This window comes from Melampsora larici-populina, assembly GCF_000204055.1.
Source record: "Melampsora larici-populina 98AG31 unplaced genomic scaffold MELLAscaffold_5, whole genome shotgun sequence".
Taxonomy (NCBI): domain Eukaryota; kingdom Fungi; phylum Basidiomycota; class Pucciniomycetes; order Pucciniales; family Melampsoraceae; genus Melampsora; species Melampsora laricis-populina.
Window position 1 is genome coordinate 2349942 of NW_006768769.1, and position 14938 is coordinate 2364879.

Genomic DNA, 14938 nt, shown 5'->3' on the forward strand with positions numbered 1-14938 from the left:
GCCACAACGCAAGATAGGCTTGCTGGAAGGTCAGACAGAAGTGCCAGCCCTTGGTGCTCTCCTTGGACACGTAAGCTTGATAGATAACAGCTTCGATCATTTTGTTACATTTGTAAGGAATGGTACTAGCTGACTGTGGTCGGGCGGTTGTATCATTTTTTTGATCCAAACGAATCTCGTACCATGACCGAGCTCCTAAAAGCAGTCGACACAAAAACTCAAGCTCGGTTTGCTTACCTTGTAAGCAGTTTTATTATTCCCTTTCGCAACTCAATTTCACCTTTTTATGTTCACTATCCTTTTGCGTAGAGAATGGCACTTGCTGTATTTCATAATACCAGCGCGGAAGAGCGTAAGGCACAAGGTGGATTGACTAATTGGCAAATGATTGATCACAATTTGTCTGAATTTCGCGACAAAAGTCGTGACTATCGCCGAGCGTACGTCAGATTAGTTTTTAAGGGTTTAAAAAGTAGCTAACACTGCCTCTATATCACCAGATTCAATGCAATTGTCCTTGCTCGAGATCAAGGTCTATTCAATGGAAAGAACACGTGGGATGAGATTAAATCCAATGCACAATTTGAGGTCCCTAGCGTAACCAATGTTGTCACCGCCATCCCTTTCCTCCCCACAAATGCCAGTTGAATAGCTAATCACATACTCTTATTATCTTATCTCTCATCTCTCATCGATTCATTGTTTTCATCAATTCATCAGTTTCATCAATTTATCAAATCATTGATTCATCAAATCATCAATCATCGGTTTCTCATTTTTATTTTTTTTCTCGCTTTTTTCCTTTTATACTTTGTGTTTTCATCGTTTTTGTCGTTTTCGTCATTTTGATTATTGTTATTATTTTTATCATCTTTATCATCTTTTATATTATCAATGTTTATCGCCTTTGGGTTGCAAATAATTTGTGTTTTCAATACTATAATAACACTATAAGAAACACAAACCCTCACCAATCCATATAAGCCAAATCAAAAACAACCCGGAGATATCTCTGAAATTCATCCGCAGGTCATCCAGTGCTCAGCAGCCTGGATGTCCAACCGACTGCCAGAAGTACACCTCTGGGAATCGATGCTCCGACTACCCTCACGACATACCTTGACGGATGTCAGGTAGATGCAGGTCAGCGATCCTCGGGCTGCCCGATGGGCTCTGCTCGGTCGTCCCCACTTGGGCGTCCAAACAGGCACATACCGCTGTGTTGTGGGGGGGTGTCCGTCCCCCACCAAAAAAATCGGACATCCCCCGGACAGCTGGGTGTCCTTGTGGTGTAATGACTGTGACAGTGTAGTGTAGTGTGAGGTGTGTGTGTCTCCTAAGTTTAAGCTTGACTGAGGTTGACTTTAATTTGTTGTTGACCACTCAGTTTACAATCCACTACTTGCTATTCTAATTCTCATTCTTCATTCTCATTATCCTTGATGATCAAGTTTAATCTGCCCCCTTGAGCATGTCATCCCCTTCTCCTTTATCACAATCAACTCTACCCCAATCAAACACTAGTCTGACACCAAACAAACCACCTTCAACTTCTAATAAACCCAAGGATGGCGCAAGAACTTTGGTAGATGCTTTAACTGCTTATCAACGTAGGAATGCTAGGTAAAGCATCGCTTTGATCTCATTGAATCTATTAAAAACTAAATCATATCTCTTCCTGACGATTTCATTCACATTATAGACCTAGAGCCGAAAGAAATCAAGTTCAGACTAGCTCTCAATCTGCGAACCCGTCTCCTTCTCCGAACAACCTGTCTCCAAGACCAAACCGTTCTGATTCCAATAACGATGACAATGCTGATAACAAAGCGAATCCAACGACTCCTGATCGTCACCGTTTAGCTCCAAGCTCAGCCCGAAGTCGAAATCACCATGTATCTGAATTCAGTCGTAACCTTAACCCTGATCAAGAAGTCCAACTTAACAAAAACACAGACAATCGTGGTCGTCTCAATGGAACGAGATTCAAATCATCTCATAAGACTACCGCTGGTGGTGTGGTAGGCGGAAGGTCTCCCTCGAATAACCTACCCTCTTCGAAGCTGTACGACCCCAATTCCAGCTCACATCCTCCAGCCCGGATCTTTGGTGATAGTGGTCGTCTTCCTATCTCTGCCAACACACGTCCTCACTCTCATCGGCTTGTTTCAAGTAAATACGAAACCACCACAGCCCCCGGAGGGAGTAATACGCAATCATCTGTCAAGCCTGGCCATGAACGTGAAGGTCCTTCTGCTGTACGACCTCATTCGTCACAGCCAATCAAGAAATCTACCATGGCTATGGATGCCGATCTCACAGGTCATGAGCGTTGGAAGACAAAGAAACCTATTCGTGGTGATAGCTCAATAACTGCTGGTGCAAATGGAGCCCCAAGGCAGCTTTTTGATCCACGGAAGCACGACCCGGTCAAGTTCTCTGCAGCGAACCGCCCGATCGAAACTGGCGCAGCAAATGGTCTATCTGATAATAGAGATTCTGCTACCGCCGGTAGTGGGCTAGCCACAGCCGGCGCACATGAAGATAACGGCCATGGTTCGCATCTAGATCAAGGGGGTAAACCCACGAGTACGATTGTCCAGCTCAAAAGAGCCTACAAATATATTGTATGTCTCGAAACTGCACTCAAAGAAGAAGAATTTGCTTCAAAAGCTAAAGAAGAAGAAACAAAGACTCGTGAAATCAATTCGGCTCAAGACGGACGTCATAAATTGTTGGAGGATGACTATTGGGTGAAATTGGCTAAGCAACATCGAGAGTTTGTCGGAGTCTCCCTCATTGTTTCATACAGTGTGGATTCTATGCCCAAGATCTGACAACCCTCGAGCAATTTTATCCCCTTCTTCCTTCTTACCACCCTCTGTCTTTTCTCCAGTCTGGCTGAAAGCCCAATCACCATTTCCCTAACAATGGCTACCCAATCCAAAAATTACCAGGCTTCGATGCATTTCTTTACCTTCAGAAAATACAACATTCCTACTCGACTCTGGCAAACAGGATTTCATCAACTACTGGAACGCTTACGACATGCACTTCCATCTAACTCTGGGCAAAGTAGTAATCATCATCTATTGGAACATATGACAGATTTCATCTACTTTGCTTATGGGTTCTACACTAATTTACTGGAAGAACAGTCTTTTGGCAGTTTCAGAAGTATTTGGATCGAACAACTTGGTGATTTGGCTAGATACAGGATGGCTGTTGCAGGCTTGATGACTAAACTAACATCCAATCATCAACACTCTAAGAATATCGCTAATGAGATGACTTCAGAGGTCCATGCTAGTGATACTGATTTCAGCGATGCAGATGATCAGGTGGCCGGAAAGGCTATGCGACGAAAGCGAAGGGGACGAAGACGCAAAGAAGGATCTCAAAGCGATCATTCAATGGCCGACAGTTTAGATCTTGCTAGTGATAGCCATCATTCCCGAAGCAGTGACGAGGAAGACACTCGTCTATCACCCGCCCCGATCAAGCCTAAGGCAGTCCCAGTAACTCCGAAGATTATGCGTGGAAGCATAGGTGTTGCAGCACTTGGAGATTGGGAATTTGAAGAACAAGAGATTTGGCGTGCTACTGCTAAGGATTGGTATTCCAAAGGTTTGGCTGAAAGTCCCGGCACGGGTCGTTTACATCACCATCTGGCTTTACTCAGTAAGGGAGACGAATTAAGGACATTGTATCACTATACTAAAAGGTATTGAACTCTCTTTGTTCACTCCTACTTCTCATCAGAATGAGTTACAGCGCAGTACTGAATTATGCTATTTTTGATTTGGGTGAGGATAGCCTGACAGCCTCGCATCCTTATTTACCTGCTAGGGAATCGATCTTGCCCTTTTTCGAATCTGAACATCAATCAAGACGAACCAGGCCTGAGGTGTCAATCAATGATCTTTTTGTACACTTACACGGCATGTTATTTACCAAGATCCAATTAGACGACTTCCATGAAGAACTAGCGCGTTTTATGGAGAAATTGACGGAAGATCGAGTTTTATCAGAAAGACATCATCGAGTGAGCGATTTCGATCGACTTCCGACTGTTGTTGCTAAGCCAGTAATGTCAGATGCTAGTTGGGTGATGATGGCCACCATCAACATCTGTGCACTCCTGCAATATGGAGCAGATGATGGAGTGATACGAGTGAATCAATCTTTTCGACAAAAATCTGGTACGGACATGGGATCTCGTCACTTGGGTGGCAAAAGAGCAGTTGGCAAAATGACTGCATCTACAGGTAAAACATTGATGATCGCACCACAGGCCATCTTGGTGAATCATTCATCCAATACACCACCCAGTGTAATGCCTGACAGTTTAAACCTTCGACGTCCATCGCAATCGATCAGCTCAGATGACGGTATGCTTGCTTCATCTGTCGATCAACATTCCGATACCTTTTCACACACTGATAGTCAGCCCAATCACGAAGATGAAGTGATGAATTCAACAACGCTAATCGAAGACCAAATGAGATCTATTAAAGTCAAGTCAGATCATCAAGAAGTAGATGATGAAGGAGGACCAATAGTTTTTACTTTGGCTGCAAAATTGAGTTTTGATATGTTATCGGATGCATTACAGCCTAATCTTTACCGATTATGTCCATATGTGACTTTAATATTAACATTCTTAGGATCAATGAGTCACAATTCTACCTTGATGCGAAAACTAGAAAAGTTCATACCATGGATGAGGTTACAAGAATTATTTAATTCGATACCTGAATCAATTGAATTAAAGTCTACGTCAAATGAATCATCTACTCATAGTTCAACTGGAGGAGTATTCAAATTGATTGGTCATCCTTTACCAGAAGATTGGTGTTTACGTGGAATGGAATGGACAAACAAAACCTTATTTGGAAGAGGATATTGGAAACCTTCAAAAGAAGTTGATGGGCATAATAATGAATCATTTCAACCAGTTAATCGAAATTCTGAACCTGAATCAGAGATGGATGTTTTACTTTCTTTCTCTTCATGCGAAGCGGAAAGATCTCCAGATCCATCTTCTGATCCAACACGAAGTTTGAGTTGTGCTTCGTATGAAATGGATATGGATGACGAGCTTAACCCTGACGATAAAGAATCTCAAGAATCAAAGGCAAGTCGAGACGCGCGATGGAAACGGATCTCCTTGGTGGCTGTGTGGATCTCCAAATCAATCCCTGGTTTCGGTTTCGATCCTACCATGCCTACTCATTCTAGGTTTGCCATCTTGAAGAGTTTGAGAAATAAGATTCATGAATGGGACTCGGAGAGGCGTAGAGAACAAGAGGAAGAAAGGCTCTTGAAGACTAAACGGACAATCAGGGAGCGAAGGATAGTGGAGATTGATGAAGCCATTGATAACCAAATGGAACATGATGAAGATGATGACGATGATGACGATGCCGAAGACGATGAATTGGTCCGATCACTAAAGGTATGTTCAAATCATAATCTATGCTTAACTTGATAAGATGTTTAACTGTGTTCCTGTTGACTATCTTAGGCTCGACGACGTGAATTGAGAGCTATCTTGAACCAAGCAAAGAAACCGAAAATCTCCCGTCCACCCAGATCGACACCGGGAACGAATGGTGTCAAAGTTTCTCCAACTCGTAACAACCTCATCAAGGGCGCACCTCACAAACAACAACTTCGATTGAACGCATTACCAGGTTATACTGTGTTAAGTATTTGATACGAATATCTTGATTGGAATGTTATCGATCATGAAAGATTTGCTCGAATCGGAACAATGGACGATGATCATCCCATTAGTAGTGATTACAGAATTAGATGGATTAAAAAAAGGAAATCAATCCAATGGATCACAATCAACACATCATCAAAATCATAACAATAAAGACAGATTGAGCTCAGATGCAACAGAAGCGATCAAGTATTTAGAAAGTTCGATCAAGACCAAATCAAGATGGTTGAAGATTCAAACTAGCAAAGGGAATTATCTAAGAGATTTATCCATCAGAAACGAAAAGATCAATTTTCAAGATCCTCATCAACATCATTCAAATTATAATCAAGTAGGATTTTCAACTGATCATGCATATAATTTAGATGATTTAGTTCTGAGAGCAACTATGTGGCAAATCGAACATTTTAATCATTCATCAATTAAATCTAATCAAAATCAAAAAACTGAAGAAGAAATCGTAGAAGAAGATCAACAAAAAGCAGAGAAAGTAGTTTTAGTTACATTAGATCGAAATTTAAGATTGAAAGCTAGAGCTAGAGGAATCCTTGCGGCTAATGAAAACCAAATTATTGGATTAGTTGAACTTTCCAAACAAACTCAACTTGGGGGGTAATACAAAAAGAAAACTTTTTGGACGATCTTTTTCTTCTCATACTCTCTTTCTCCTCTCTTTTGTCTTTCTAACGGCTGGAAACAATCAGTTTTAGAAGATCATTTGGAACTTTTTGGAGATATAAGGAGTCAAGGAATTTGAACGTTTGAACTTAGACCCGGGTACGGCGATTGTATGTCTGTGTGTGTGTTTTCAAAGGGAGTAGAGTGAAATCAAACGAAGCAAAAAAATCAACCGCAAGATCAAATCACAAGTTCTAGAGCCAGAAGGTTATGTGTGTGCGTGTGTGTTTCTGGTCTGTTTTTTTGGCGCCCTCCTCTCCTCTTCTTTTCTCTATCCGAGGTTGCTACCTACACTTACAGCTACACACATGCCAACACCTACACACACACACACTATCTCTCTGCGTGTCTCTTTTTGGTTCATCTAACCTTTGCAAAAGATGAACTTATGTTGTTGATGGATAGGTTTCTTTGTCATGAGAAAATCGGTTCATTAACTAATTGAACTCTCGAATTTATATCAAACATATATCTCGAATAGGAAGATACCTCAAGTTTATCGTTTTTTTCTTTGTTTGATGTCGACCTTGGAAGTGAATTGAAACTTGAATCAAGAATAGGAAGACCAAATTGGAAAAGTGTTGTGGATTGGTTTGTTTGTTTTTTTGGTTTAGAGATGGGGAAAGGATTTGGTTATAAGAAAGGAATTTGAACAATTTCGATTTAGAACTTTGTAATGTTTTTTTTGTTTGGGAATAGGAAAGAAGAGAAGGATCATGGGGGAAGTAGTGGGAGATGGTGGTTGTTGTTGATTTTTTTTGGATTAAATTTTATAATGATTTATGAAAAGTTTTTTGATTGTTGTAGAAAAGAAAAAAGAATTTTGAATTGATTTTTTTTTGGTGTTGTTGATTTTTTTTCTTTATATCTATATATTACTTTTGCTAAAAACCTTGGCCCGATCAAGAAAAAATAAAACAGAATTAGACCCAGAATTCACCGCAGCAGCCACAACGCAGCAGAGAGAAAAAAGTTTGAGGGTGCTGTCACACGTGGTGCGACCTCCATTCCATTCCACTGGCCCGTCACTCATCTCTTGGGTCTAGTTCACCCTCACATGGCCATCTCTTTTGTCGCACACTCTGGCAAGATGAGCTTGTCAAACTTTTGGTAAGTCACTCTACGTGCTACATTATAAATAACATCTTATTCATCATCTATTGGGGTACTTTCTAACAACCTTCCATATCGTTTGATTCAGATGACCGTCCTCGCAACACAGTCTGATATCAGTGATTGGTCCACCTAGCTTTGTCTCACCATCACCTCACCAGCTCTTCCTTCCCACACTCTTTTGCGATGGGTTTGAGGTGTTGGATTGATTTGTGAAACCTCTCTGTCTGTACTACTCCTCATATGTTGATAACAAGCAGAATTTTTGTTAACAGATGAAAATAAGAGATGAGATGAAGATAAGAGATGACAAGCTTTTATGAAGAAGGGCAAGTTGATTGAGAGGTATCTTACATATCTCCAACCTGTCCGGTGCGAGCTCTGCTGAATACCAAAAGTCTGAGATGAAATAATTTATGAAAGATATCCAAAACGTGAGTGATTTTTCAACGTAGTTGAGATTGTCAGAATCATCGATTGGTCATGAAAAATATCACAACCAATCAATTCCGATTGATTCTCCTATGAGGCAATCCTATGATTGCAAGCTGAGAACCATCTCAGATCTCTTATGAGGGCAATAAAAGATATCATCGGGCTTCAAGTTATCCAAACCCATTCGATTCGTCTATGGTCCTATGAACAGGATCAAAAACCATTTCAGTTTTCTTGAAGACATTCAAAGTCAAAAATCGATTGGCTTTGCTTAGTCAAAACCAATTGACCTTCCTATCTTCCTATGAGGAAGATTTTGAACAATCTCAGCTCTCTTGTGTCATCTAGAGACTGATGTTTTTGAACAAGACCAAAACTGATCGATCCGCTTGTAATCCTATGAAGAAGATTGAAACAATTTCAATTTTCACACCACTCTTATCTACAATTCATCGATTCTAATTCCTATACAATCACAATCTTTGATAACTACAATTCATTGATTCTAAATGATCAAGCTTATCTTCAAATATCTGAAAACTACAACGATGGTACAATTTGTGTGTTAATTCCGTTTGATTGGATTTGACCTAGTAATTAAAAGATGTGATCTCCAGACATCAAACTTTGACATATTGAATCCAAACTCGAAAGGGTTGAACTTGGGACAGTATGATGGTAGTTATTGGAGAAGATACCTAGAAATGTTGTTGGGGATTATCAGCAAGTTGAATGAAATTCACTGAAAAGACAAATGGAGGGATTAATGCAAAAAAGCGTACCTTTTTCCTTACAGAGACCAGCCATCAATTGTCCACACTGGATAGGACACATTTCCAGGATGCGAGAAGCAGCGGGGGATTGAGTTTGGTGAGGAAAACGAAGTGCTGGCAGGGATTTTGAGAATATGAACAAATTTTGGCGGCAACGGGGGAATCAAAAGGACCGAATAGGAGGGAGATCACACCACATGTGACAGCACCCTCAAACTTTTTTCTCTCTGCTGCGTTGTGGCTGCTGCGGTGAATTCTGGGTCTAATTCTGTTTTATTTTTTCTTGATCGGGCCAAGGTTTTTAGCAAAAGTAATATATAGTTTTTCAGTTAAAGTTTGATGGTTTAAATATAATGATAATATTTACAGTTACTTGATCTTTTGAAAGAGAGAGAGAGAGGGAAAGTATAAATTGAATCATTGGTTTTTTTTTGGAAAACTTTTGATTGAAAGAATTCCAAGAGGTTTGAGTTTTTGAGACACTTTCTTGCTGGAAGTGGTTTATCTTTACCGTTTGGTTTGTTTGATTAATATTGGACAGAAAGGCTTGGAAATTCTTATGTAGGAGAATGAAATGAGACCTATGTATGTATCTGTTTTACTTACAAATTTTTGTTTGTGGCTACTCTGGGCTTGGACTGTATGTAGTGTGAAGATTTATCATTTAATCTGATTTGAAAGATTAGATCATGTTGTTTGTTTATCCTCTTTGAACTTGGTCTGAATACTCACCATGGGCCACTGTGTAGCAAAAAGCATGGAACACATTGGAAACACGGACCAGGGCTGGCACCACAGCACAGCACATGATCAAGGAACCTCTAAAGCCTCTAGGGAACATTACAATGCAAAATTGATAGTAGTTGGTGATTTGCCTATTAACTGATGGGAATGTGGATTAAGTTGAGACTGTATTGTCACATGTTTGTTTACTAACAGGCTTTTGTAATATCTACAGTTAAGATGCCATATGCTGTTGACCACATCTTTTCAAATTATTGATTTATTCCCATTGTCTTCACATTTTCTGTTTTCCTTGATCTGATCTTGTATCATCTTTTCTGCTCACTTATCATTGATTTTAGCCCAACAACTCTTTTTCATTCCCTGTTTTGTTTTGTTATATTTCTTTTTTCTAAAACAATTATTTTTTTAATTCCTATGTGTGTTGTTTATTGTCTTTTGTTATGTCTGATTGGTTATGTTTCTTTAAAATTTTCAAGGTTCTCTAGGTTATTATATTTTATTATTTAAATTCTTTATTCTTCTTTCATCAAATATTCTTAATGGTGTGCAATTTTTTTGTTCTATCTGTTTAAGCTTTATTTTTTATTCCTTTTCACACATTTTATTAGTGTTGCACATTTGTTATGCATATGCTACATAAGGTCTTATTTTAATTCAGGCAATTTATACCCTAGGCTTTTGGATTTCCCAAACCACACAGTACTTGCTTTATACCAAGTATTTAGTAAGTTTCAATGCATTCACATTTCCAGAAATCCATTGATTTGTCACAAAAAGACTGGCTTTTGGGTTGTTGACTGTTCCATTGGTAACAGATCAGTCATATTTGTTTTTCTCCTTGACAAGAACATGTTATTTGATACCTGATCAATTGAGACCCACCGGTGTTGAAACCTGCCTAGGCATTTTATATTATTATCTTATTTTCAAATTTGGCAAACTGATTTTTTTGATCATGAATGTAGCAAGATCCTCACCCACAAAGCATATGTTTTTTTATCAGAAGGCTTGCACATTCTCACTGCCTGAGCGGTCTTTGGGGTTGTAGTGTAGTGGCAGCAACATTGAGTGCAATACAACCCTGCAACAAGGCCTTGCTTGGTTCATCTCACAAAAGGCTGATTCCCATGATAAAATAGTAGTGATTCAGTTTTGTTCATCTTTAGTTGAATGGGGATCTTCAGAATAAGAAAGGGTCTTATTTGATAGCAAATTTGGTGCACAGATTGATTTTTTTTAGTGAAGAGACATTCATCAAACTTTATACTTACAAAAACCTGGTTCAATCTTGGCTTAAACCCCAAAAGAGGATTCACACATCATCCCATCAATAAAAAGCTAAATTTGAAATACTATTATGATTATCCTGTTTTTTTTTTGTTTGACACCTCAGGCTCTGTTGATTGCTGTCAGTTTTCCATATTTATTCTTACTGAAGTAAAGGATATTCTGTAACTGATTACTCAAAGAAAATCTTTACAAACAGACCAACAAAAACTTCCAACAAATGTGGTGTTGATCAATTCAATCCTTGCCCTCAAGCTTGTAAGTCAATTACTGTTGATTGTCAGTTAAGTTACTTACAAGCCACATTTGAAAAGCGCTCAAGGAGAATGGGCATCCACAAAATCCAGGCTAAGTGAACCCAGCCTCAATGTCTTTCATCTAATCTTTTTCTTCCTTTCTCAAGTTTATTTCTTCATATTGATTCATGTGTGAAGAAATGATTCAGTTTGATCACTTGTTCACTTCAATCGTCTTTACAAGATATATTGGAATAGTAAGATGACAGTTTTGATGTGTGAAATTTTCATAGACCTTTCTACTACATACATATTCTAGAAAATCTCTTATCCAAATTTTCAATCTGAAAACCTATGAATTTCAAAACCAACAATCATTAGAGATTTGATTTTGCTTAATGAAGGGCTCGCAAATACCAAGTTGGTCAAACTTTCAATCATTAACTTCAACATGACTTTTGTTTTTGTTTTGCAATAGAATAGAATTGCAATAGTATACAGATTGTTGAAAGAAAAAGCAAGTTGATTAAAACCGGTTTCCTAACAAAAAAATTCACTACAAAAATCTCTGTCCATCTTTTCAAAAATACAAAATACTCATACTTTGAGAGGCTACAAGAAAGATATTAAATTAGATTGTAGTAAAACAACAACAACAAGAAGAAGAAGAAGCAAAAAGAAAATAATGAAGAGTAGGTTGAAAAAAGTGATAAGGAAATGCTTGAGTTGAGTAAAGTTAAGTCAAAAAAAAATGCAGATAAATAAAAGTGAGAAGAAAAAAAAGCAAAAAATGGGTTTCTGTTGAATGATTTAAAGAAAAAACCAATCCATAACTGGAAAAGAAACCTCAATCAATCCAATATTTTAAGTCCAATACTATCAAACAATTGTTTAAAAGTACCATGATCTCTTGAATTCCTATTGATATGACAAACATCCATCGATTCATTAGTTTGACTCAAGAAGAAAGCGAAATACAGTTAGGTGGTTTAGGACTTACGTCATCCGATTAGCATAAACGCATTTAACAGAAGGATCAGTAACCACATGAGTCTTTTGATAATGTTTATCAGTCACTATCTTATCCTCAATCTTAATTTTAGGTTTAAAGACCGAGACGGCAGGTCTGAGGCTCAAATGACTACTGTATAACACATCACCCCCCAAAAAAATCAAAAACCAATCAGTCAATTTCATTCTTTATTTCATCAATTCAAAAAAATCACTTACAATCTTTTATTTTTGATACGGATTAAAGGAGACGGAATGATACTAGGCGTATCAACTTTCAAGTTAGATTCAAAACAAAACTCTCCACCAAGTTGAGTAAATGAACCTGGATTCCTAAATGGCATCTTATTAATATTCTAAAGAGAAAGAGAAAAGAAAAATCCATCATATTCATCAATCCAAGTATTTCTTTTTGTTTTCTTTTTGAAATAGAGGGATAAAAGTTTTCCAACTTACCAAGATAGATTGGGTCACCACTTTTCTGGTGTTCACTTCTCGTAAATAATCACCTTTTTCACTATTCTTACCTCCTTTCATAGTCCGTTCAAGTCCGAATTGTTTAAAAAGTAATTTATTTGAACTCGAATCAGAATAAATCTCAAATGGACAATCAAGCATTTCTAATGATTATCAATTCAAAAATCCGAATCGGTCTTAGTAAAGTTCTACTAAGTTTAGGTAATTGGAGCCAACCAAAACACTTACCACGATAAGAAGCAATCATTCTCCAATCACCTGTACCAATCAAAACGATTCGAGTACCACTATCTTTTAATTTTCGAAAAGCTTCTGTCCGTTTTGAAAACCTTTGAGACATCTCCTTAACATAAGTTTGACAAAGTGCACACCAAAAGAATCGAATAAAGATCACAATCGTACGATGAGATCTACCAATGATTTCTTTAAATGTGATAGGATTACCCGATTGAGTTTTCAAAACACATCGTTGTGCAAGTGAGGTAGATGATTCGTCTAAGAGTTTACGTTGAGATTGAGGTTCGTTTGGTTGGATTAGATCGGCGGTTGTGACTTCACATGCAGTGGTACCACAACTACTTGAAGAATGTTCTCGGACTACTTCTGTAGATTTCATGGGGATTTCTTGTGACATTAAACCTTGTAAACCATTTAAACTGATCACAGCCGTTTTGAGTGCTGCGATTTCTTCTTTCAAAAGTACCGTAGGTGCTACATTTGAGACTGGAGCTTTTGCAGAAAGTCTAGCAAATGAGGATTGGTGTCGTAATCCACTAGAGGATCGGTCTGGATTCGCACAGGCTCTTTTACAAACATCTTCTAACCATGAATCAAAACTCGCATCACGTTGTGGAGCACATAGAGCGCGTAATTCGTGGGCCGAGCTCATAGTTCGAAGACCGATTGGACGATTCACAGAAATCTTGGTTCGACTGATTGATTGTGAGGCGAGTGAATTAGATTGGATTGAAATGGCAACAGGCTTCGAGCGTCTGGTACCCATCACAGGGTTTCCATCGAGTTGAGACGTAGGATTGGTTTCAAGAGTACTTCTGCGTTGTTGAATAGGATTTGAAAAAGTATGAGACGATTTGAAATCATCTTCGATCATACTGAACCTTCTGATCGGAGGAAAGTTTCGTTGTTCGAAACTTTCATCAATCACTTGAGTAGAAGGACCAGATGGGCTTTCTCCATCGATCCCTTTGGATCGGTCGTATTGATGAACAGATAAACATTCGATCTCATCCGTCGAGTTTGAACAAATCGAAGCTGATCGAATCGTAGATTGATATTCAACAGATCTATCAGATGATGAAATCGAACTCCTTCTGTCTTCTTGATTTGATTCGGTTGAAGAATAATGTCCAGGAAAAGATAAACGGAAACCGGTGTTTCGAACAGATGGTGAATCATGAAGTACCAAATTACTTAAATTCGAATCAGGAATCTCAGTATCTAATAACGCATTTGAAACATATGATGGAGTTTCTATGAATGAACTAAGATCATTTGATGAACCGATTTCTTTTTCTGATGGAATTGATCTTCTGGTGTTCGGATCATCAATAGTATTTAACTTGGAATCGGTTTCGAAAGATACATGAAAATCGAGTTCGGATGAAACAGATGGATGATCAAGTTCATCGGTGAGGTATTGAGCGTTGGATGACATTCGGTTAATTGTTGAACAACTTGTTTAATGGTATTGGTATAAATTGTAAATTGACAAATTCCTTTTCTGATTTTAGTGACTGAGATCAAGAAGCGAAGTCAATCAGTCTTGGATTTGGATTGATTTGTAGTCAGTAGTTTGTAGTTAATGAAGTGATGTGGTAGAAGTTGAATTAGCGGATAAGGTCCTAATGGAAAGAAAGACCGTTAAGCCAGTGAAAAATGTATGAAGAATGAAGTCAATGGATGGATGGATGAATGGATGGTAACCTCGAGAAGAATTCAAGAAAGAATTGAGATTAGTATGAGATGATCGCTAAGAACTGAACCAGTAATAGAGTATTAGTGTATCAGATTTCAAGGGAAATTATAATCAACTCAACCCAGACTAGCTGGACTATGGTTTGCCTACCGGTGTACTTGATGAGAAGAGATCGATCTTTTGGCTATATTCTTCGAGTTGGCGAGAAGAGAACTTAGCCGAGCCCAACTCAAAGCCTGGTCCACCTTATTGCTGAACTAGTTGGAAGGATTTGAGATCTTATTGCAACAACAAAACACAAATTGCATAGATAGGAAACAAGAAAATTCAGTAAAGGAACAAAAATGCGAAAATATGGAAGGATGTGTTGCAAACCTAAACAGATAGGAACTCGGTGATGTAAAATAAGGCAGGTTAATGAAGAATCCTACTAGTATGTCAAGAATGAATCATTAATACTCTTGTATAATCAAGCAAAGTACATTCTAATTACCTTTAAACAACAACTAAAGTC

At 38.3% G+C, this 14938-nt stretch overlaps 3 protein-coding genes across 3 annotated transcripts in view; 2 read left to right on the plus strand and 1 right to left on the minus strand.

Moving 5' to 3' along the window:
* MELLADRAFT_103294 (uncharacterized protein) overlaps positions 1-648 on the plus strand; it is a gene marked incomplete at both ends in the record, with an annotated part of 7227 nt that extends 6579 nt beyond the window's left edge. The window contains 4 exons of the mRNA XM_007406020.1: positions 18-70; positions 130-240; positions 310-440; positions 501-648. Of these exons, the coding sequence (XP_007406082.1) occupies positions 18-70; positions 130-240; positions 310-440; positions 501-648 (443 nt within the window). The remainder of the gene's footprint in view (positions 1-17; positions 71-129; positions 241-309; positions 441-500) is intronic.
* Positions 649-1471: 823 nt separating this feature from the next.
* MELLADRAFT_76888 (uncharacterized protein) lies at positions 1472-7266 on the plus strand (the record flags this gene model as incomplete). Its single annotated transcript, XM_007406021.1, has 5 exons — positions 1472-1623; positions 1703-2811; positions 3019-3724; positions 3763-5297; positions 5713-7266. 5 exons carry the CDS (start codon positions 1472-1474, stop codon positions 6345-6347), a joined length of 4137 nt encoding a protein of 1378 aa, XP_007406083.1.
* A 4197-nt stretch (positions 7267-11463) lies between these two features.
* Positions 11464-13173, minus strand: MELLADRAFT_74203 (uncharacterized protein; the record flags this gene model as incomplete). The annotated part of the gene is made up of 5 exons (XM_007406070.1): positions 11464-11918; positions 12001-12144; positions 12231-12367; positions 12468-12631; positions 12717-13173. The coding sequence occupies 5 exons, from the start codon at positions 13120-13122 to the stop codon at positions 11852-11854; spliced, it is 918 nt and encodes a 305-aa protein (XP_007406132.1).
* Between the last annotated feature and the right edge of the window lie 1765 nt (positions 13174-14938).